Here is a 20137-nt window from a genome sequence, read left to right as displayed (position 1 = left end):
GGAGGCCAAGCAACTGTGTGGAACCAAGCAAAGTCTCATAGAGGGCAACTGGGGCTCAGAAGACTCCCATATTTCTCCGTCATCCAATAAGGGCTCCGGGTTGGGGTGGGGAGGGGGAGGGAAGGAGGATGTGGGGGAGAAACGTTTCCAGGTGCTTCCAGCACTTCCTGCACAGGGAAATGTCCCGGAGCCCAGAGGCACAGGTGGGCTGCTGGGTACCAAAATGTAGGTACCAAATGGTGATGGGGTCCGAGAAGAAATGCACAGAACACAGTCTCTGCCTCCAAGAGGTTCGGAGCCTAGTAGGGGAGGGGAGATGGGAATAAACATTGCCATCTGAGTTCTGTCCCAGGCACAGCTGCACCGCTGAACAAGGTGCCACGAGGCAGGGGTACAAATGAGGGTGGGGAGCAGCGTGGGAGAGGTGTCGCGGAAGATAAATACAACTGGCTGGGGAGAGGAAGGCCATTCCAGGGAGCTGTAACAGCACACACAGGGGCACAGGCTCAGGGCCAGTCCTGAAGCAAGAGGGCTTTGGGCTGCGGGAGCCCAGTTTCCGCGCCTGCTCCTGCGCCTGCAGCCCCCAGCCCGCCCCTTCCTGGCCGGTCCTCCGGCCACAGTCACGGTCACGAAGCCTGCCTTCCTGCCGCGCCCCGCTCAGGGCCTCCAGGAAGCCTCTCCTGACTACTCCAGCTCCCCGTGCATGACTCTCTTCTGCATTCGTGGCGTTTACTGCCAAGGCTATTACTGTGATGTTTACTCATGTAATTATTTAGTTAATGCATCTTTACAGCCTGTGACATTGTCATTTAACTTTGCATGTAAATCCTGTCTCCCCTGGCCTAATTTTAAGCTTCCTGAGAATGGGAACTGTATATTTTTATTCGTTATATTCCCCCGTGGCACCTGACATTGCAGGACACATTGAGGGTATGAGATAATGATTGAATGAATGAGTGAATCTAGTCCACTTTGAGGCCTATTAAATTACAGGCTCACACCTACAATTCGCACCTGTTCTAAGATTATTTCCAAACTCTAAACTTAGGGGGATTTTTGTTTGTTTTGTTTTATTTTGTTTTGTTTTTTTCAAACCGGTCACATATAGGTTTTGATAGGAGTTACCATGTAAGCAAACTGGGTCCTAAAGCGGTGGATTTTAAGGTCAGGGAACCGTCATTTCTTTTAGGCCCTTTTCAACTCCACCCTGGCCAGCCACTTGATTGACATCAGGCCATTGGGATCTCTGGGCTCCTGCCCTTCCAACTTTCCTGCTCAAATACACCCTTAAAGAATTTGGGGAAACTATGTACCCCTTACACATTTTAAAGTCAACAGCTAACACTTTTAATTTTCAGTTTAAATACTGCAAAGGGTATACTTTCTGGGAAATTGTAAATACTTATATATTTAGAAAGTCACATCACTCTTTTAAATGCAGTGGATGGAATATAACACCATAGCCCTTTCATGTTCATTAACACCGTTTTAATAAGTGAAAGTCCATTAGCCAGTCAGCAAATTTACCTCATTTATTTTTCTTTTTAGTTCCTTTTTCCATTTCATTTTCCCTGTAGAGTTTGGTCCTAATGAAATATTGTTTTCATTGTATCACCTTTTTTGTATTTTAGTGTATTTTTGGAAAGTCTTTTATTGTATATCTCTGTAACAAAAATATGTACATATCAATAAATTGGAATTTATTTCCTGTGACCATAAGACTATATTAAAAACCATTATTCTGCCCTGGATTTATAATTACAATTATTAAAAGATGCAATTGATCAAAACTACAAATATTGACAATGATTAAACAGAAAAGTAAACTTCTACTAAAAATTCATCTCTTCATGAGATGGAAAGGGCTGATTTTTATTTTCCATTGACTTCATTTGGTAGCTCCAGGAAGAGCACCCAGGTTCAGTTCAGGGTGGGCGAGAGAGCTCGGCCTTCCTGTGTCTAGTGAGAGAAGGGTCACTTGTTAATGGAGGCATGTGGAAAAGGAGAACAGTTCTCAGGCAGATTCATTTTAGGAAGGGACACATATGCTTCTGGAAATTGATCCCCTTAAAACTTAGTCCTGCCCACATCTCCCTGGGAGAATTTTCATGTTCAGCCAGAGGTATGCAAACCATAAGCTATTAAAGAGAGACTTAACTTGGTTTCTCATTCTCCAAAATAGGGATCCCAGAATGGGAGAAATGTGGGTCTGAATGTCCTTGTAACTCTGATAGTTGCATTTCCAACCCTCCACTGGCTGAGTTCCACATCCCTATGCATATGGGCAAGACAGGAACTCAGAAAACTTCCAGATCTCTGTAGGTCCATGGCTGTTATGAGGGCATCTGAATGTTCAAAGTGCTGCTCATTGGCAAAGACGCAGCCTAGAGTCAAAATTAGAAAACATGGTTTTTTGTTTTTCCATTTCATGGAAGCACCATGGTCTCCTGGTAGTTCCCAGATGGCGGCCACCAGGTGGCAGCAGAGAACACAGTGCTGCCAGCCCTGCCCGGAGAGTCCCAGGGGTGGGGAAGAGGCGGTGGGAGGGGAGAGGACTGGAGGTGAGGTAGGGGTGTTCACTTTGGCTGTCAGAGAAAAAAGAAGGGGGAGGCGGGGGCTAAATACCGATCTCAAGAGGGGACAGAAAATATTGAGAACAACACCTTCCAGGTTCAGAATAAAACTGAAGGAATGAGGAAAGGAATTAAGGAGTTAGGCTAAATTGGGGAGAATTCAAGGGAAATCAGAAGGGTAGAGATGGGCTTGAGGGCAGAGGCCCAGGGTGCCTCTGGGGGATCCATTATCTGTACTCCTCCTGGGGTGGGTCAAGATCTGGCTCCTCCTGAGATCCGTGGCCCACCTTAGAGGCAGGTGGCCAGGGGTTTTCTGGAGGCTGGGGTCCTGCTGGCCACGGGTCATCAGGCCGGGGAGGTTGAGAGGGATCAGTTCTAGGGGGTACAGGAGGCCAGACTCCAGATTCAGGCAGGTCTCTCCAGGGACGACTGGGGCCTGGAGGTGGAAGGTCCTCAAAGAGAGGGGGTACCCCTGGCCAGGGGCCACCAGGGATTGGGGGGCCCTGAGTCAATGTTGGGGGGCCCTCCTCCTCTGAGGGCTCTGTGGATGAGGGAGATGGATGGTCTCCGCTGCCTGAGATGCCTGCAGAGGAGGAAGGAGAAAGGTAAGAGGTTGTGAGGATCCCCCCCTCTCCCCGTAGCTACGGACCCAGGGAGCATCACCTCTCTGCGATGGACCACAGCCTGAGCTGATCCCACAAACAAAACTCAAAAGTAACTCTCACACATTCACAAAATACCAAAGTGATCTTAAAATGACATGAAACGCTGTCCTGAACTATTGACTGGACCAACTTTAAACTGACAGGATCCCCTGCTCCCCGCACATAAGCTCCATCCAACCCTGGTTGGGACACCCCACTGGCAGGGCCACTATATGTGTCTGCAGTCCCAAAGCTGTCTACACCCTGGCCCCGCGTGGCACCCAGACCCCATCTCTACCATGACCTCCACCCCCTTAACACGGACCTCAGCTCTGATGAATACTCGCCCCACACCTGAATGCTGATCTAAATCGCCACATGGAGCTACACCCAAACCATCAAAACATTTATTCTGCGCTAAAATGCACCTTCCCACATCACCTCCATCCCCTTAACTCTTCCCCTCATATGAATTCCCAGGATCTCCCTATCCCTATGCATCCATCTCACCTTTGCCTCATCTTTACCGTCCCCAATCACCCCAAATCACACTCCAGGCCTCTATTCCCAGCTCACCTCCGGCAAAACAGGCAAAGGACCAGGATCCCCAGGAGCTTCCAGTTGAGCATCTTGCCTGTCTCCTGGCCCCCAAAGTCAGGGGTCAGCTGAGTCTGGGTGCTTGGGAACCCCAAGAGGCTTTATGGGGGGGGGGGGGGAAGAGGAGGCCAATCTCTGGGGAGGGACCAGCCCAGTCACACAAGGAATCACATCCGAACCTAACTGGTCAAACCCATTTGGAAGGCCATGGCTAATGTGTAACCTCTGATGGTGGCGTCCCTCATTTTAGTCCCCCAGCTCAGGACCCAGCCACCCAGGCTTTATCAATGATCCAGACCTTGGTCACCCCACCATTGTTTTCATGTCCTCCTTCATACACACCCTGCAGCAACCCTTAATAACAGGGACTTCTACCTCTAATCCCTCAAGGTCATTGGAAGCCAAGGAATGGGAGCAAACCACGCGTGGGGAAGCAGTGTAATTACAGGGGCTGGGAGGCAGGATGCCGGGCAGGGGGTGGGCAATTGGGGGGAGGACAGGGGGTGTTCCCTTGAACAGCTGGGACACAGCTAGAACGGTCTCAGCTAGTATGCCGAGCCTCCCCCACCCATCCCAGTGTGAACCCTCTCCGTGGGGCTCAGCCCTTCCTGGAACTTCCACTTCCCAGCATATGCCTTCTCCAGGCGTGACGGGGGCCTCCCAAGCAGTGACATCTGAGAATTTCATCCAGGAGCCACCTGGGGTGACTGCAGGTGAAGGAGAAAGTACGAGGACATCCTGATTCCTTCTCCCCACCCCGGGGCTGGTTCCATCAGTCACACCCAGAGGCTTGGGAAGAAGTTGCCTCAGCTCCCCCTGGCATCTCAGCCTCTTTCTCCTCCCTCTGGAATCCTCCTCACTGCCCCTTGAGCCCCTCCCCTTGTCCTTGGTGTGAACTCTGTGCCCACCCCTTCTCTCCCCTCCTCCTTCAGTTGTCAGTCTGTCTGGTCTGAGTCGTTCAGAGATCCCCCTAGAACTTTTCCTCAGCAAGGGCTCCTCTGCCTGGACATCTCATGAGCCTCTCAGAAGTAACGTGTCCAAAACAGAACTCACTTCCTCTCCGGGTTGTCCCCTACCGGGTCTGCTCCCCCGCAGTAAGGGACACCACTGTCCCTCGTGGCTCACTTTTGAGGACTTCATTCCTCTCTCTCCTCATCCCGCGGCCACACCCCAAACCCATCCTCCACAGCCAGCCAACAGATCTCTTAAAAATGTTAAGTCAAATCGTGTGGCTATCCCCAGCTTTAAAAGTACTCTAAGGACTTTCGACTGATTTAGAGTAAAATCCAAGCTCCACCAGGCCTGGCCTCTCCCTGCGGCATCCTCCCTCGGGCTCCCTCCAGCCTCCACACCTGCGCACCCTGTGCCCGCCCTCGTGCTCCTCCCAGGGGGCTGCACAGCCTGCTCCTCACCTCACTCCGGCCTCAGCACCACATCCCTCCTGAGAGAGGCCTTGCCTGCCCATCTAATGCCGCCCCTCCCCACACAGCCAGTTTCTACCACATCACTGTCATCTATTTTTTCTCTTCATATTCATAGCACTTATTATTGTTTGAAATGCTCATTTGTTCATGTAAGTACTTGCCCGTCGTCTGTCTCTCCCACCGGACTGTAAGTGCCACGGGAGCAGGGACCCGCCCGTCAAGCCCACCACAGTGGCCCCCCCGGGGCAGGATGCTGCCTGGATCTGCAATTCCTGTCAAACATGTGAATGTTTTATCTGCTTCATTCCTGGCACTGACCACCTTCCAGAGGTAGTTTTAAAACAAAAGTTGAGAATAAAAAGAAACCTGGAGCTTCTCCAAAAACTTCCTGGGCAGCCTGGGAAAGGGGTTTCGAAAAAGGAATCATCTAGAGAAAGAGCTGTGTGGGGGACCACTTCTCACATTTCCCGGACAAGAGAGGCTGCAGGGAGAAAACTTCCTTATATTCCCAGAGAGAACTGTCCAAACAATGGCTCCTACTGTAGTCATCTTTATTGAGCCACGGGAGAATTCACGACATCTTGGTGGCTGGTGTCCCCAAGGGCAGCTGGATGGGAAGGGAGCTGGGCTGGACCCCCTCCCCGACCCACTCCTCCTCCATCCTCATCCTTCCGGTCCTCGCAGCTGCTCAGTGGCAGACAGAAGAAGTCTGGCTGTCTCCTTCACAAATAGCTTCCTCTTTGGAAATGGCCTCACTCAGGCCCTGCAAGTCATCGAGCAGGACAGAAAGGGATCCTGGGAAAGAAGACCCCAAGGGACAGGAGGTGGACAAGAGAAGGCTGTCACAGTCACGCCGCAGGATGTGAGGGTTATGAGGGAGAAGGCTCCTGGTCCAAGGCGGGCGTGAATAAGAGAGGCTGTGGGCCTCCAGGGGTCACAGAGAACAAGCCTCATGCATTGCAGAGTGCCTGGAGGAGAGATGCCTGAAGTCCCCCGCCATCTGTCCCTTACCTTTGATGGACTCCTTGGTGCATAGGGCCGCTGCCGGAGGTGCAGGCGCTGAAGACTCTGAGGGCCTGGGGCTGGACTCCACAGGTAACCCCTTATCCGATGGGGAAGGAAGAACTGCCAACAGTCGCTGCTGCTTGTAACGGGAGAGGAGACCCTCTTGCTGCAAGGTGGCCTGGGAAGGAGAGGGTTAAACGCCACCAAGCCCGGGCAGAGTCCCCTCCCCTTTCCACAGCTCTGCTCCCTGAGAAGAGCCCCTTCTCCTCCTCCTACCAGCATGAGGTTCTTGTCTCTCTCCAGCTCCTTCAGGCGCTGGGTCAGCCGCTGTCCCTCCTCCTTTCGGGCCTCATCCTGCAGGCGCCGCAGCTCCTGGTTCCGCTCCTTTTCCCGGGTGGCTTTGCGCTGGATCTGGCGCAGGGAGACCACTACGGGAAAGCCAGGCCACAGAGGGGACAGGTGTTGGGCAGCCTAGAGGCCATGAGGCACCGTGAAAACAAGCCTGGAAGGATGGGCAGGAACACTGGGTCCCCAGCTCTGTGACTCAGGTGAGCCACTGACACTTTGTGGCTTTCAGTCTGCCGTACAGAGGGAGGGGAGTCTGATGCTCTAGGATCCTATGAATCTGCGAACCCAAAGTACCTCCCCCATCACTGAAGCTTCCCAGAGTCCTGCAGGGGAAATCTGAATAGGGACTGGATATCAGATTTTGTGCAATTCATGTTCATTTTCTTGAAGTGTGACAATGGTATTGAGGTTACATAGGAAAATATCCTATTTGTGGGAGATGCAGCTGAACAGTCAGGATGTTTGCAACTTACTTTCAATAATTCCCCCCAAAATGTTTATATATCAATATGCGTATATATACAGATAGGAAATGTGACCAAAGGTTATTAACTGCTGCCTCTAACCAGAGAAGGTATATGAGTATCCATTACCTGATTCTTTTAACTTGGCTAAGTGTTTGAAACTTTTCCCAATAAAAAGTTGGGGGTAATCGTTGGTATGAGATGTCAGACTGCCTTTGCGGAGGAGGGTGACTGGGAGGGGCTGCAGGGGATCCAGGGCTGGTCAAGTGCTGTTGCTTGATATGGCTGCTGGCTATATATGGGTGTTTACCACCTGAGAATTCATCTTCCTTGATAACTTCATGACCCGCACACTTCAAAAAAGCTTTAAAAATAAAGTTTTTAAAATAACCTCATGCCTCAACACTTCCTTCTTCCTGAAAACCCACGTCCACCCCAGCCAATCTCACCGGCCTTGGTGTGTTCCCTGCGAGCCTCGTTCAGTCTCCTTTCTGATTCTGAGAGCTGCTCCCGCAATCGAGTCTCCACTTCGGCCACCTTCTCCTGCAGCGCTGGGGTGGAGGTGCACGTGGGGTGTCAGGGGAGCCTGGGTTCATGGTTCCCACCCCCGCCCCCACCATGGGTCTGCCCACGGCCCCTCCTGCACACCTTGCCCGTAGATCTCCTGCTGCTGGGTCAGCTCCTGCCGGAGACTGGTAGCCTCCGCTGTGCTCTCCTGCTGGCCCTGGCGAGCCGCCTCCAGCTGCAGCCCCAAAGTGGCCAGGGACTCCTGGGTGCGCTGCAGCTCCTGCTCCAGCTGCTGGGCCACTTCGCTCAGCTTCTGCCGCTCCGCCTCCCCTGGGAAGATGTGGTGCCCACTCAGGCTTCTCCATACCCTAGACCCCAGCTCTTCCCTCTTCCTCTTCATCCCCCAGACTCAGACTCTGGCCCCGGCTCAAGCTCGGTGACTTGAGGACCAGATGTACCTTGCTCCCGGGCCCGGCCCACCTCCTGCTGGATGATGTGGGCACTCAGCTGCAGTTCTGTGTCCAGACGGTTCCGTTCCTCCCGCAGCTGCTCCAACTCCAGGCTCATATCCGTGGCCGGTGGGGGTCGGGGGCAGCTGAGACAGGGAAGGGAAACAGAGACGGGGGGAATCACCCAGCTGCCTGACCCCTAAGCCCCCATCCTTCCTCCATCCTCACTTTTTTGGGTCCCAGAAACCAACACCTTAAAGCCCCACTCCTGCCCCTGATCCACCTCAAAGTGGCCCAAATTTCACCTCTCCTGGCGCAGCTGAGCAAGGGCCAGTTTTCGAGCCATCAGGCCTGGGGAAGAAAAGGCAGAGAGCAACAGAGAGGTGAGCTTGTGGAGGAGAAGAGGGAAAACGGGAGATGCCCGGACTGGTAAGGAGGAGGCAGGAGGGTGGGTGTAGGATGAGAGAGCTGGTGGGGCAGTGACAGGGGCAGGACGCATCTGGCAGTTGCCCTACCCACCCTGAATGGTGTGGACCTTGCGGACGGCATAGCTGACTCGGCTGCTGAGGCCGGGCAACCGGGCTGCGGCCCGCTTCACCTCTGCCACGGCGCTCTGGAGCCAGGTCTGAAAGCTGGAGAAGACACAAAGTCATGACCCTTCAACCCCATCTTATTTCCAAAAGGACTTGATCCCCTCTATCCTGTATTGCTATGTACGTGGGGAAAGCAGGGAAGGGGAAATCAGAGCAAGGGCAAGAGAAGCTGAAGCCAAGAGTAGGGGCCCCAACTCTGTGCCCTGCCAGTCATGAAAGAAAACTGAGAGCTTAAGCCCCTTAGTCATTGTCAAATAAAAATGATGCAGTTGCTCATAAGAAAAGCACAGCTAGGGACTTCCCTGGTGGTCCAGTGGTTAAGTCTCTGTACTTCCACTGCAGGGGGTGTGGGTTTGATCCCTGGTCAGGGAACTAAGATCCCGCATGCTGCGTGGCCCAGACAAAAAAAAAAAAAAGGCGCAGCTATTCTTGGTCACAAAACCTACATAAGCTTCTCATTTGCGTCCTTGCAATCAGTGTCTTTAAAAACAACCCTACAGGGCTTCCCTGGTGGCGCAGTGGTTGAGAATCTGCCTGCCAATGCAGGGGACACGGGTTCGAGCCCTGGTCTGGGAAGATCCCACATGCCACGGAGCAACTAAGCCCGTGAGCCACAGCTACTGAGCCTGCGCGTCTGGAGCCTGTGCTCCGCAACAGGAGAGGCCGCGACAGTGAGAGGCCCGCGCACCGCGATGAAGAGTGGCCCCCACTCGCCGCAACTGGAGAAAGCCCTCGCACGGAAACGAAGACCCAACACAGCCCCCCAAAAATAAATAAATAAATAAATAAATAAATAAATAAATAAATAATTTTAAAAAAAAAATAGAACACCTCTTTATTTAAAAAAAAAAAAAAAAAAAAAAACAACCCTACAGTTAAAACAATAATCAGGTTCATGAGGTCGCACCTTATCTGGACTCAGATGCCATCACAAAGTAAAGGGTTCAGTAACATCGATTCTATGGGGGCTAAAACAAGTGCCCTAAAGCAGGCTTATCTCTAGCTGATTTAGACTTTTGCACCTCAGGCCTCCAGGTGCGTCTCCAGGTTTGGGGAGTCTCCTGCCACCATATGCCACGTTTGGGGTGTATGAACTTATGTGCATTCTTCTATGGAACAAAGCCCATAGCTTCCATCAGTTTGCCCCAAGAAGGCATTAAATGACTGTACATCTTTTCAAGCAATGTGCTAAGCTTATTTCTCACGATCTGCCTTTTGATCACTATTATGTATCAGAGATCAAAGTTATCCTCTCTAACAAGTCCCTGATACCAACAAAGGCCGGGTCCACATGCTTTATCAGCTGGCTGTGCCCAAAGCAGGATCAACGTGGCTCATGGAAGTTGAGAAGTCTAAATGGGTCCCCTGGGAGGAGGGCCTATGCAGCACCCAGGGGAAAAACAAGCGGACGACAAAGGCTGAAGGCTGTATCCCTAGCAGCACAGCAGAGATCACTTTTATCTGAAAATTGTTTGAGCGGGTGCTTCCAACACCTACTGTGGCTCTTACGAAAGCCTTTTCCTGACAGGATCTCCAAGCCACCAAGAGACTAAAAAACCTGGCAACAATCTGAGCTTGGGTTGTTTTAGGCCACGTGGACTTTCTGGCAATAAATCATTAGCAAGGACCATTTCAGTACTGTCCTGGTATCAAAGTAAAACCCTGTCCACAGTGTATCTTTCTGTCTTCCTGGAGGTAGGAGGCACATGCAATGGATTGAATCTGGGCAGTAGTTCATCATAACTAGTCTCTCTAATGCCATGCACGCTTGAAATTTTTCATGAAATTTTTTTTTTGGTTAAATTAGTCCTCAAGGTACAAATCCAACAGAAGGGGATGGTAGGCAAGGACCCACCCTGCATCACAATTGTTCTAAGCCAAAACTGTTATGTGATCCATCTAGAAGAGCTTCATGGTAAAAGTGAACATTTACAGAATGCAGACAATAAGTCAGGCACTGTGCTGAGAGCTCTCCTCAGACCACCTCAATGTCCCCATGTCCAAAGCCAAGGAGGGATTGTTACCTGTGCAAAGAAACCTGTGCTTCTCCTTAGATGTCTTTCTAAAGGTTATCTAACAATAGCTGTGAAGGAAACACCTAGGAAGTTGGTATGAGAGACAGGCTTGCAATTGATTAAAAAGGTAACTGGCAGGGAGGGGGAAGGGTAAGCTGGGACGAAGTGAGAGAGTGGCATGGACATATATACACTACCAAATGTAAAATAGATAGCTAGTAGGAAGCAGCCGCATAGCACAGGGAGATCAGCTCTGTGATTTGTGTCCACCTAGAGGGGTGGGATAGGGAGGGTGGGAGGGAGACCCAAGAGGGAAGAGATATGGGGATATATGTATATGTATAGCTGATTCACTGTGTTATATAGCAAAAACTAACACACCATTGTAAAGCAATTATACTCCAAAAAAGATGTTAAAAAAGTAAACAAATAAATAAATAAATAAAGGGGGGAAAAAAAGGAAACTGCAATAAAGCGAGTCACACGAATTTTCTGGGTTCCCAGTGCATATAAAAGTTATGTTTATGCTATACTGTAGTCCATTAAGTGTGCAATAGCATTACATCTGAAAAAACAACTAAACATTTAAAAACAGCATTAATTTTAAAACAATGCTGTTGGAAAAAAAAATGGCACCAATAGACTTGCTCGACACAGAGTTGCCACAAACCTTCGATTTGTAGCAGCATCTGTGAAGTTAATAAAGCAAAGTACAATAAAAAGAGGTATACCTGTGGGTGTTCAGCTTTAAAAAAAATAGATTAAATTTTTTCCAACTCAACAGGGCATGCCTGCAAAATTTGAAAGAAAGAAAGAAAGAGGGAGAGAGAGAGAGAGGGAGGGAGGGAGGGAGAGAGAGAGGGAGGGAGGGAGGGAGGGAGGGAAGGAAGGAGGGAGGAAGGGAGGGAAGGAGGGAGAGAGAGAGAGAGAGAGAAAGAAAGAAAGAAAGAGAGAAAGAAAGAAAAAGAAAGAAAGGAAGGAAGAGAGAAAGAAAGAAAAAGAAAGAGAGAAAGGAGGGAAGGAAGAAAGATCAAGTGTCCACATTCCCCATCCTCAAACAGTTCTGAAGGTGGAGACCCTCCTAGGTGCTCTATTTAGCTCAAGCTGTTACTAACTGCAGGAGGAAGTTAGTAATACCTCCTCTCCAGCCAAACACGCAGTGGGTGGGAGTCATAACAAGTGACCCTGCTGTGAATGTGGAAGGGGGTTGCCCCAGGAAAAAACAAACACAAAGATTTTACAGGGCTACATACCTCCAGCCCTGCAGCCCTGCATCCTCCACACGGCCAGCTTTCTAGCCCCTCTTGCCTGAGGCTCTTAAACTCCAAGATGCCCAGGAAGCTGTCGAAGCAGAAATGCTACTCCACCCACCCTCCATCCCAGATACCTGCTGACAGCATTGGCCACAAGCTTCAGCTGCTCTTCCGCTGTGGCTGTCTGCTGCTGCTCCCGGCGCCGGGCCTCCTCAGTGCGGCTCAGCTCCGTCTGCAGGGCCTAGGAAGGATACGGTAAAGCACATGGTCCCCTCAGGACTTCCCTGGCAGTCCAGTGGTTAAGACTGCTCGCTTCCACTGCAGGGGGCACGGGTTTGATCCCTGATTCGGGGAACTAAGATCCCGCATGCCACGTGGTACAGCCAAAACAAACCAAAAGTGTCCCCCTCCCTGGGGTTTCCCTGCCCTCCCTCAGCCTCTGCCCATCTCAGACACTGACCTTGGCACCCATCCGCTCTACCTCCACCTCTGCAGCTTTGTCCTGCAGGGAGCGCTGCAGGATGGCCTGCTCCTGGCACTGGGTTTTGACTCCTTCCTGGAGCTCTGCCACCTGGGGGAGGAGAGGAGGCAGGACTAGAGCCAAAGCTGTAGGGGAGGCACTGGGAAGGAAGGGGCAGGTGCAGGGGTCTCTGAAAGAAGGCCACACATGGAGACAGTAAGCCCGGGTTCCTAAGAATGGAGTCTGGGTCCAGGTTTCCTTCCAGAAGCATGTTCCCCATGCCCACACCTTAAGGAACTACCCTGTGACCGACCCACCAGGACCCGTGGCCAGCCTCTGCCCGTGCCACCCACCCATCCTTGGACACTGTCCCCTTCTGGGGGAGGCCGGCCCACCTCACAGAATGTAAGCCTCATGAGAGCAGGTCCTTGTCAGCCTCTGCTCAGGGCTGTGCTGCCAGCATGTGGGAACCACCCAAGTATTTGGTGAATAAATGCCACCCCTCCTGTAAGGAGCAGAGAGCTGGGGGAGAGCATGGGGAGAGAGGGTGCCAGGCGACCTGTCCCTTCAGCTGCTCCACGCATTCTCTGTGCTCCAGCTCCTGGGCCTTCAGCTGCACCATAAGGGCAAACACCTTCTCCCGCCAGCGCTTCAGTAGGGACTGGCACTTCTTGGTGAACTCGGGCTCCAGGCAGTCTGAAGGCTGAACCTGAGGGTGGAGGAAGTGGGGAGAGTGTGGGCCCCTGGGGGAGCAGAGGAAGGAGGTGGGTTTTATTTCTTCTGTCCTGCCCAGGCATCAGGAGCCACAGCAAGAAGAGGCGTTCAGGGGAAGACGCAGGCAGGTTCTAGGAGCGGCACACCGACCCCTCCCACGCACAGGGGGCACCCGGGGGCGAGGGGCCTGGGCCAGGGGCCTACCCTCCGGGCCAGCTCCTCCTCCTGCATGCAGAGGATGTGCGTGAGGCTCTGCACGCGCACCTGCAGCAGCTCCGCGGTGGTGTGCAGGCCGGCCTGGTCCTCCCGCAGGTGCTTCGGGCAGGGTTGGGGGAGACAGAGAGGACAGCTACCTCTTGTCGGGTCTCCCAGTGGCCCTCGGGCGGCGGCCAGGCTGTGTGCCCCTTGACAGCACTGCCTTCTCTCCCGGGGACTGTGCTCTTCTCCAGGGCCCCCTAGCCCAGGACCTGAGCCCTCACGTCCCACCCCATGCCCAGCGCTCTCTCACCTGCACGGTTTCTAGAAGCTCCTGTCGCTCTGATTCCCACATCTGACTGTGGACCTCGGGAGGGACCTGCTCCCCCACGTACCTCCTTAGGTTCTCAACCAAGGTCACCTGAGCCTCCAAATCCTCTTGGGTCTTCCTAGGGTTGGGGTGGGAGCAGGGTAGCCATCAGGGGGCACCCTGGAGACCCACCCCACCCACCAACCCACCGAATGCCAGACCAACTGCCCTTCGGTCGCCCACCCGCCCACTCACCTCAGCTGCTTCCGCAGCAGCTCGGCCTCCCTCTGGGCCGCAGCCAGCTCCTCGGCTTCTCCTGACCTCCTGGTTTCCAGACTACTCAGAGACTTCTCCAGGCCCCCAGCTTTGCTAGTCAAACTGGAAAGAGCCTCCCGGTGAGCCTGTGTCAAGGAGGAGAGCTGTGGAGAGAAGGGAGGGCTCAGCAGGGGCCAGCTCGCCCACACCTGGGCTTTCCAAATCCGCCCTCTGCTTTGGCCCTGCCCTTCACTCCCACCTTCTGTGACCTTGGACAAGCACCCAAGAAATCACCCAACTGTGCACAGCAAAACGGAGACCATGCTTGGTGCCTCACTCCCCATCACCCTCCAATCCACCAGCAGTTCCTGTCAGGTCTCCCGCCAAAACATTGTCACTTCTCGCCACATCCAGTGCCACCAACCTGAGGTAACCCACCCTCATCTCTGGCCTGGACAATGGCAACCATCTCCTGACCGGTCTTAGAAACCTCCAGTGGCTTACCACAGCGTTCAGACCGGCTTCTTCCCTGGGCCTGTGAAACCTGTCGTGCCTTGGCCTCTGCCTGCTTCTCTGAGCTCTGTCCTGTTTCTCCCACTGCCCGCTCTGCTCCAGCCACAGTGCTCTCCCACCGTCCCCCCAACAAGTCTGCTCTTTCCCACCTCAGAGTCGACCTGGAGGCTTGGCTTCCCCCAGCTCCTCAGATCTCAGTGATGCCGCCTCGTGGGGAAGGCCTCCCCGGACCGCTACTCCCTACTCAGCACCTGCGCTGTCCTATCACCTGTTCGTGCCCTTCCTGCACTTCTTATCATTATGAAATGATCCTGCTTCTGCACGTGCTTACTGTCTGCTTCCCCCCATCCAGAAGGAAGCCCTAGGAAGGCAGGGAGCTTGTCCTTTTCTCACAGCACCACCAACAGTGGTTAAGGGTGTCAGATACGCTGAAGGAGTCATGGTTCGGCCGGTGAAGGAGGGGAAGTGGCTGCCCTCACTTCCGGTCTGCCCACCTCTAGCCCTATCTCTATACCATAGTCACTGTGAGCTTTTGGGACACGAATCACAAAACTGGTCCTTTTACACATAAAATATAAACCTGATCATGTCATTTCCCTGTTAAAACCTTTCAGCGGTTACCCATTGCTCTTAAGGTAAAGTATAAAGTTGAACAGGCCCAAGGCCTCACACTCCACCCCAACACCCAGAGCCCCTCTCATCGCCTGCACTCAGGCCCCTCTGGCCTCCTCCCATTTACATCTACTTGAAGCCAAGTGTCACACCAGCCCCCATCACCTCCCCACATGCCTGCCCACCAGCCAACTCCTATTTTTTTATTTTAATTAATTTATTTATTTATTTATTTACAGCTGCATTGGGTCTTCGTTGCCGTGCGCGGGCCCCCTCCAGCTGCGGCCAGCAGGGGCCACTCCTCGCCACCGCGCACGGGCCTCTCATTGCGGCGGCCCCACCCGCTGCAGAGCATGGGCTCTAGGCGCGTGGGCCTCAGCAGTTATGGCACGCGGGCTCCAGAGCGCAGGCTCAGTAGCTGCGGCGCATGGGCCCAGCTGCTCCGCGGCATGTGGGATCCTCCCAGACCAGGGCTCGAACCCTTGTCCCCTGCACTGGCAGACGGACTCCCAACCACTGCGGCACCAGGGAAGCCCGCCAACTCCTATTTAACACAAATGTCAACTTCTTATCATTAAGCATCTTTCATGAATCTAAAGGCTCTTTATATTTTTCTTTGAACGATCTCCTCTGTCCCTTTTCTGCCTGGACTGCTGTCTTTCTCTTCTTGATTTCCAGGCACACGTTATATAGTAGGGATATTAGCTTTTTCTTGTGATATGACCTGGAAATATTCTTCTATAGTTTATCACTTACCCTTTAATTTTACTTTTATTTTGTCATTCCTAAGTTTGGTATTATAAAGTCAATATATCAATCTTTTCCTTAATGGCTCTGGATTTTGATTCACAGGTAGAAAGGTTTCCCCATTCCCAGGTTATAAAGGAATTCACCCATATTTTCTTCCAATATCTTTATGGTTTCATTTCCTAACATGTCGACTGGTTAGGGTGGCCTTCCCAAACCCCCAGACCAGTCAGGGCTCCTTTGTCCTTCTCCTTCATGGCTCTTTTCCCAATTGCAATTAATTAACTAGAATTAAATTAAGCATTGAATGTATGTATCCCCCACTAGGCTGTCAGCTCCACCCACAAGGGCAGAGAGTTGGCTGATTTGCTCACCCCAGTGTCCCGGCTCTTGTCTCAGGGATGGCAAAGAGTAAACATGGATAAATGCTTGCTGACTGAATAATCGCCCCTTCCCAGTCCACCTTAGGACCCCACTCCCACCTCCCTCGCTCTCCCTCCCACAGTGTTCCCAGATGAACTGGGTACCTGGAGTAAAGTAGAAAGACAAACTACTTCCTACTGGAAGAGGAAGGAGGGCTTCAAGTGGTGGGAGGTCTCCTGAGTCCTGGCAGAAAAGGGCAATCTGAATAAGACCAACACATCCAAGTTCTCCCTCTTTCCAGGTCACCTGTTTCTTTCACCTTCACCAAACATCTCATCACCCTTTTCTGCAATGCCTGCTCTTTGCTGGGGAGCTCCTGCCCAGCTCACCACTGTGCAGCTGAACCCTTCCCAGGCCCACATTCACCTGCTCTTGGTGCAGTCTCTGAACCTCCTCCAGCTCCCGCTGGCTCCCTTCTTCCAGGTTCTTCCGGACAACCTCAGCCCCGGCCAGGGCAGCACGCAGGCCCTCGGCCTCAGCGCGGCCAGCCTTCTCTGCCCGTGCCAGTGCCTCCAGCTCCATGGCCTGGGCCTCCAGCCTCATCTTCTGCTGCAGCGAGGTCTCCCGCAGCACCTGGACCTCCTCCTCAAGGTGCCGCAGCTCTCGCAGCTGCCGAGAGATCAGCTCAGCCTGCTGGCTCAGGGCCTGCGACCCAGCCAGCTCCACGGACCTTCAAAGACAGGTTAGCACAGGTGAGACCTGTCTCTGGTGCTGGGAGGGTGGCCAAGGCATAAATGGAGACAGGAGAAGGAGGAGAGGATCCCTCTGCTCCCATATGGGGAGATGGCAGGGGATGAAGCTGGGCCATGGGGATCTCTGTATTTCCGTCACCATCATCATTGATAACAGCCCTACTAAGCATATCTGGGCCCACAGGACCTAAAGGTTAGCTGAGTTCATGGAACATGACCTCTCTCGAGGACAATATACAGGCAGATGTGTTAAACATCACATGTGCACATCATTAGGCCACACATTCTGAACTGGAGAAGCGGGAAGGACACTCAGAGATTTCTGAATTCTGATTTAAGGGCAAGGAAAAGTTTGATGGAGGTGGAAAGAGAGGTCATGGCAACAAGTATCAATATGGTGAGGCCAGGCACTAGTTAAAATCATTTATTGAGTGTTAGGTACACCACATGAGAAGTCTGAGAGTGCAGTACCTCAATAAATTACATAGTCCCAACCGCTGGAGAGCAGAGTCTACTGGCGTCACATAAAGTTGAAACCAGCTTATAACATGGCTCTTGACACAGCTCCCTCACTAAGGCCCAGAACCACAGCATTTTTTTTTTTTAATTTTAATTTATTTTGGCCACACCATGCAGCTTGCAGGATCTTAGCTCCCTGACCAGGGACTGAACCTGTGCCCTTGGCAGTGAAAGCAGAGTCCTAACCACTGGACCACCAGGGAATTCCCCAGCACCTTTTTTAAGTGGCAGAGATCTGTAGCCTAGAGAAATTAGGTGACTGGCCAAAGGACCCCTAGCTGGTAGCCAAATTAGTCACAAAGAATCTCTGTCTCCTGACACTCACTCCAATGCTCCCCTTTCATCATTATGCTCCTTTCCCTTTGACGGGGTCCAAGGTAGACTCACCTGCAATCCACTCAAGAACAAAATGGCAGGATGATGTTCCAGTACATTTGGGAAAAGACACACATGAAACAACAAGAATAAGAATCTTCACAGACAACAAATTGACAGATGGCATGGTCAGCTCCATCAGAATGAATCTACACTACCGCCGCACACGGTCTGTACTCCCAGCCCGTACTTCTTCAGCCTGCCTTATCCTACGCTTAATACAATCAGCTGTGGGTCAACCTATCTCTTCCCTTAGGATTTAAAATTCTTTGATAGGGGCTTCCCTAGTGGCGCAGTGGTTAAGAATCCGCCTGCTAAGGCAGGGGACACGGGTTCGAGCCCTGCTCCAGGAAGATCCCACATGCCACGGAGCAACTAAGCCCGTGCGCCACAACTACTGAGCCTGTGCTCTAGAGCCCGCGCCCCTACAGCCCGTGTTCTGCAACAAGAGAAGCCACTGCAATGATAAGCCCACGCACCGCAACGAAGAGTAGCCCCCACTCACTGCAACTAGAGAAAGCCTGTGCGCAGCAACAAAGGCCAACGCAGCCAAAAATAAAATAAATAAATAAATTCATTTAAAAAAAATTATCAAAAATAAAATAAAATTCCTTGATATCAGGATCTCTCTTATTCATTTTTGTTATTCTTGTCCCTAGCATCTAGCACACTGCTATTATTTATGCATTGTAGGCAACAACAATTGCTTATATAAAAATGAATAATCACGGAACTAAGGGCTGAAATAGGGTAAGGAATCTATTTCAGGGAAGAAGGGCCACTGGCAAGCAAGCCCAAGAAAACAGCAACATTAGATCTGTACCTGCCTCTCCACCCTGGCTCCTGCCCTTTGCCAGAAACTTCCTGTTCCCACATGGTCACTTGAGGTCTCTGGTTATCTGGCCGCCTCTCTAAGACATCTTGATGGGCTGGGGGCTGAACCAGGGGAATGTCTGAGACCCACGTGGGAGCCATTCTTGGCAGAGTTGGAAGGGGCCGAACTTGGAAGTGGGATGGGGGAATAAGCCCAGTGGAACCTGAAGAATCATAAGGACAAAGATGGTCAGTTTCCCAGGGAGACATAATCACCAGCCCCCTTGCCAGGTCCCACTGACCTGAAGGTCGAAACATTTCCACATTATTTGAAGTCTCTAGAGTCTGTGTCCAGCCATCTATGCTCCCCTGGACAACAGGAGAAACAAGAACACTCCAATTCAATTTTCAGGCCAACTTCCAAAGAGAGAGCCCCTACAATAACAGTCATAATCCTTAAATAATAGCCAGGTCCATCTGACTCTTAGCTCCTCTTATCCTACTTCCCAAAAGAAGTAGGAAATACCTGAAGATCATTTGCTTGTCTCAGTCTGGTTCTTGATAGGACTGTGGCAACAGCCATGAGATAGAGAGAATTTACTGAGACAGGCTGAGAGAGGCTCTGGTTTTACTCATACTTTTAAAATTCTGGGCAGTGCCTTTACTCTCCTCCTTAAGTTTCTACAGTCTCTACCTTTCCTGGATGGAGGTGAGAAAGGAGGTATGCAGTGCAGAGGCTGTGAGCCCAATCTCCAGAGTTCTCTCCATGGCTCACCAAGGCCTTGGGGAAGCCCATCCAGACACCACCAAGCCATGACTCCTGGGTCCTTCCCTATCAAAGCGCTGGCCCAATGCCTAGCCCCTGATGAATGTGGCCACATGTAGGGCAGGACGCCTACCCAGGACCCCCGGGGAATCCAGGCAGCCTAGACCCCTTGGCAGAAAAGCCAGCTTCCTGACTTCGCATCCAAACCCTTCCAGCAACCTTCCTCTCAGTTTCTCTCTATTGTCTCCTCAGCTTCCATTCCTGTCGCCCACCCACCTCTCCAGAGTCCTAGAGCAGAGAGAGGGGTCTTCAAGATCTCCCCACCCTCCCACCCGAATTCATCTATTTTTCCCCCAATCTGGGATTCCTATCCCTCCCTACATCCTAGTTTGCTTTTATCCTGAAGAAATTATTCTGGCCCCTTACTCTCTCATCTCCCAATAGCCTGCTCTCCCTCCCTCCTCTCCCCCAGATATGAGTCTTCGCCCTGCTGGACGCTGAGCTCTAAGGCTGTTCTGACCACCTCATTTGTTCCTTTACCCTGCCCTTGCACCCCTCCACCCTATGGATCCCTGAACCCACCCCCGTACCCCCTCTCAGCCCCTTCCCGCCCCCAACCGACTCTTCCCGAATGCCCCTTACCCGGCGCGAGAGACCCCCTCAGCCCTTTGGCCACACCCCCTACACCTAGCTCCCGGGCGCGGCCTCGGCCCCTGACCGCGCCTGCGCAAAGCGGGCAGGTTGGCGGGACGCTCTAAAGCCTACAAGGCTACCAACCCGGAAGGAGGAGAAGAGGTAAACGCAGGCGCAGTAGTGTCTAAAGCCTGGCCCAATTAAGGCGTTGGGGGCACCTCCGCGCCCTGGCAGCTCC

General features: G+C 52.2%; 1 protein-coding gene across 10 annotated transcripts; it reads right to left on the bottom strand.

Moving 5' to 3' along the window:
• Positions 1 to 1659: 1659 nt before the first annotated feature.
• Positions 1660 to 20039, bottom strand: LOC103009296 (coiled-coil alpha-helical rod protein 1). 10 transcript variants are annotated; one of them, XM_057555257.1, is made up of 19 exons: positions 19909 to 20039; positions 18803 to 18869; positions 18511 to 18724; positions 17638 to 17709; positions 16468 to 16771; positions 13807 to 13970; positions 13555 to 13690; positions 13251 to 13361; positions 12892 to 13041; positions 12333 to 12443; positions 12007 to 12113; positions 8531 to 8643; positions 8317 to 8362; positions 8021 to 8157; positions 7704 to 7892; positions 7505 to 7606; positions 6520 to 6671; positions 6250 to 6379; positions 1660 to 3156 (listed from the first exon to the last, which is right to left on the bottom strand). In XM_057555257.1, the coding sequence occupies exons 2-19, from the start codon at positions 18816 to 18818 to the stop codon at positions 2801 to 2803; spliced, it is 2610 nt and encodes an 869-aa protein (XP_057411240.1). In that variant the 5' UTR covers positions 18819 to 18869; positions 19909 to 20039; the 3' UTR covers positions 1660 to 2800. The 10 variants fall into 10 exon arrangements, with proteins under 10 accessions (XP_057411240.1, XP_057411241.1, XP_057411239.1 ...); XM_057555258.1 differs by having other exon boundaries at positions 1696 to 3156; positions 6250 to 6421; positions 13311 to 13361; XM_057555256.1 differs by having other exon boundaries at positions 1703 to 3156; positions 6250 to 6421.
• Positions 20040 to 20137: the final 98 nt, after the last annotated feature.

Source organism: Balaenoptera acutorostrata, chromosome 10, assembly GCF_949987535.1.
Source record: "Balaenoptera acutorostrata chromosome 10, mBalAcu1.1, whole genome shotgun sequence".
NCBI classification, from domain to species: domain Eukaryota; kingdom Metazoa; phylum Chordata; class Mammalia; order Artiodactyla; family Balaenopteridae; genus Balaenoptera; species Balaenoptera acutorostrata.
Note: the sequence above shows the minus strand (reverse complement) of the source record. Positions and strands in the feature narration are given on the sequence as shown.

Excerpts from the sequence above, each read along its gene's own strand:
- LOC103009296 (XM_057555256.1), bottom strand. Across the intron at positions 8,158-8,316 it reads GCTCAGCTGCGCCAGGAGAG|CTGCCCCCGACCCCCACCGG; the intron begins GTGAAATTTGGG and ends TCCCTGTCTCAG. Across the intron at positions 7,893-8,020 it reads GGGCCGGGCCCGGGAGCAAG|GGGAGGCGGAGCGGCAGAAG; the intron begins GTACATCTGGTC and ends ACATCTTCCCAG.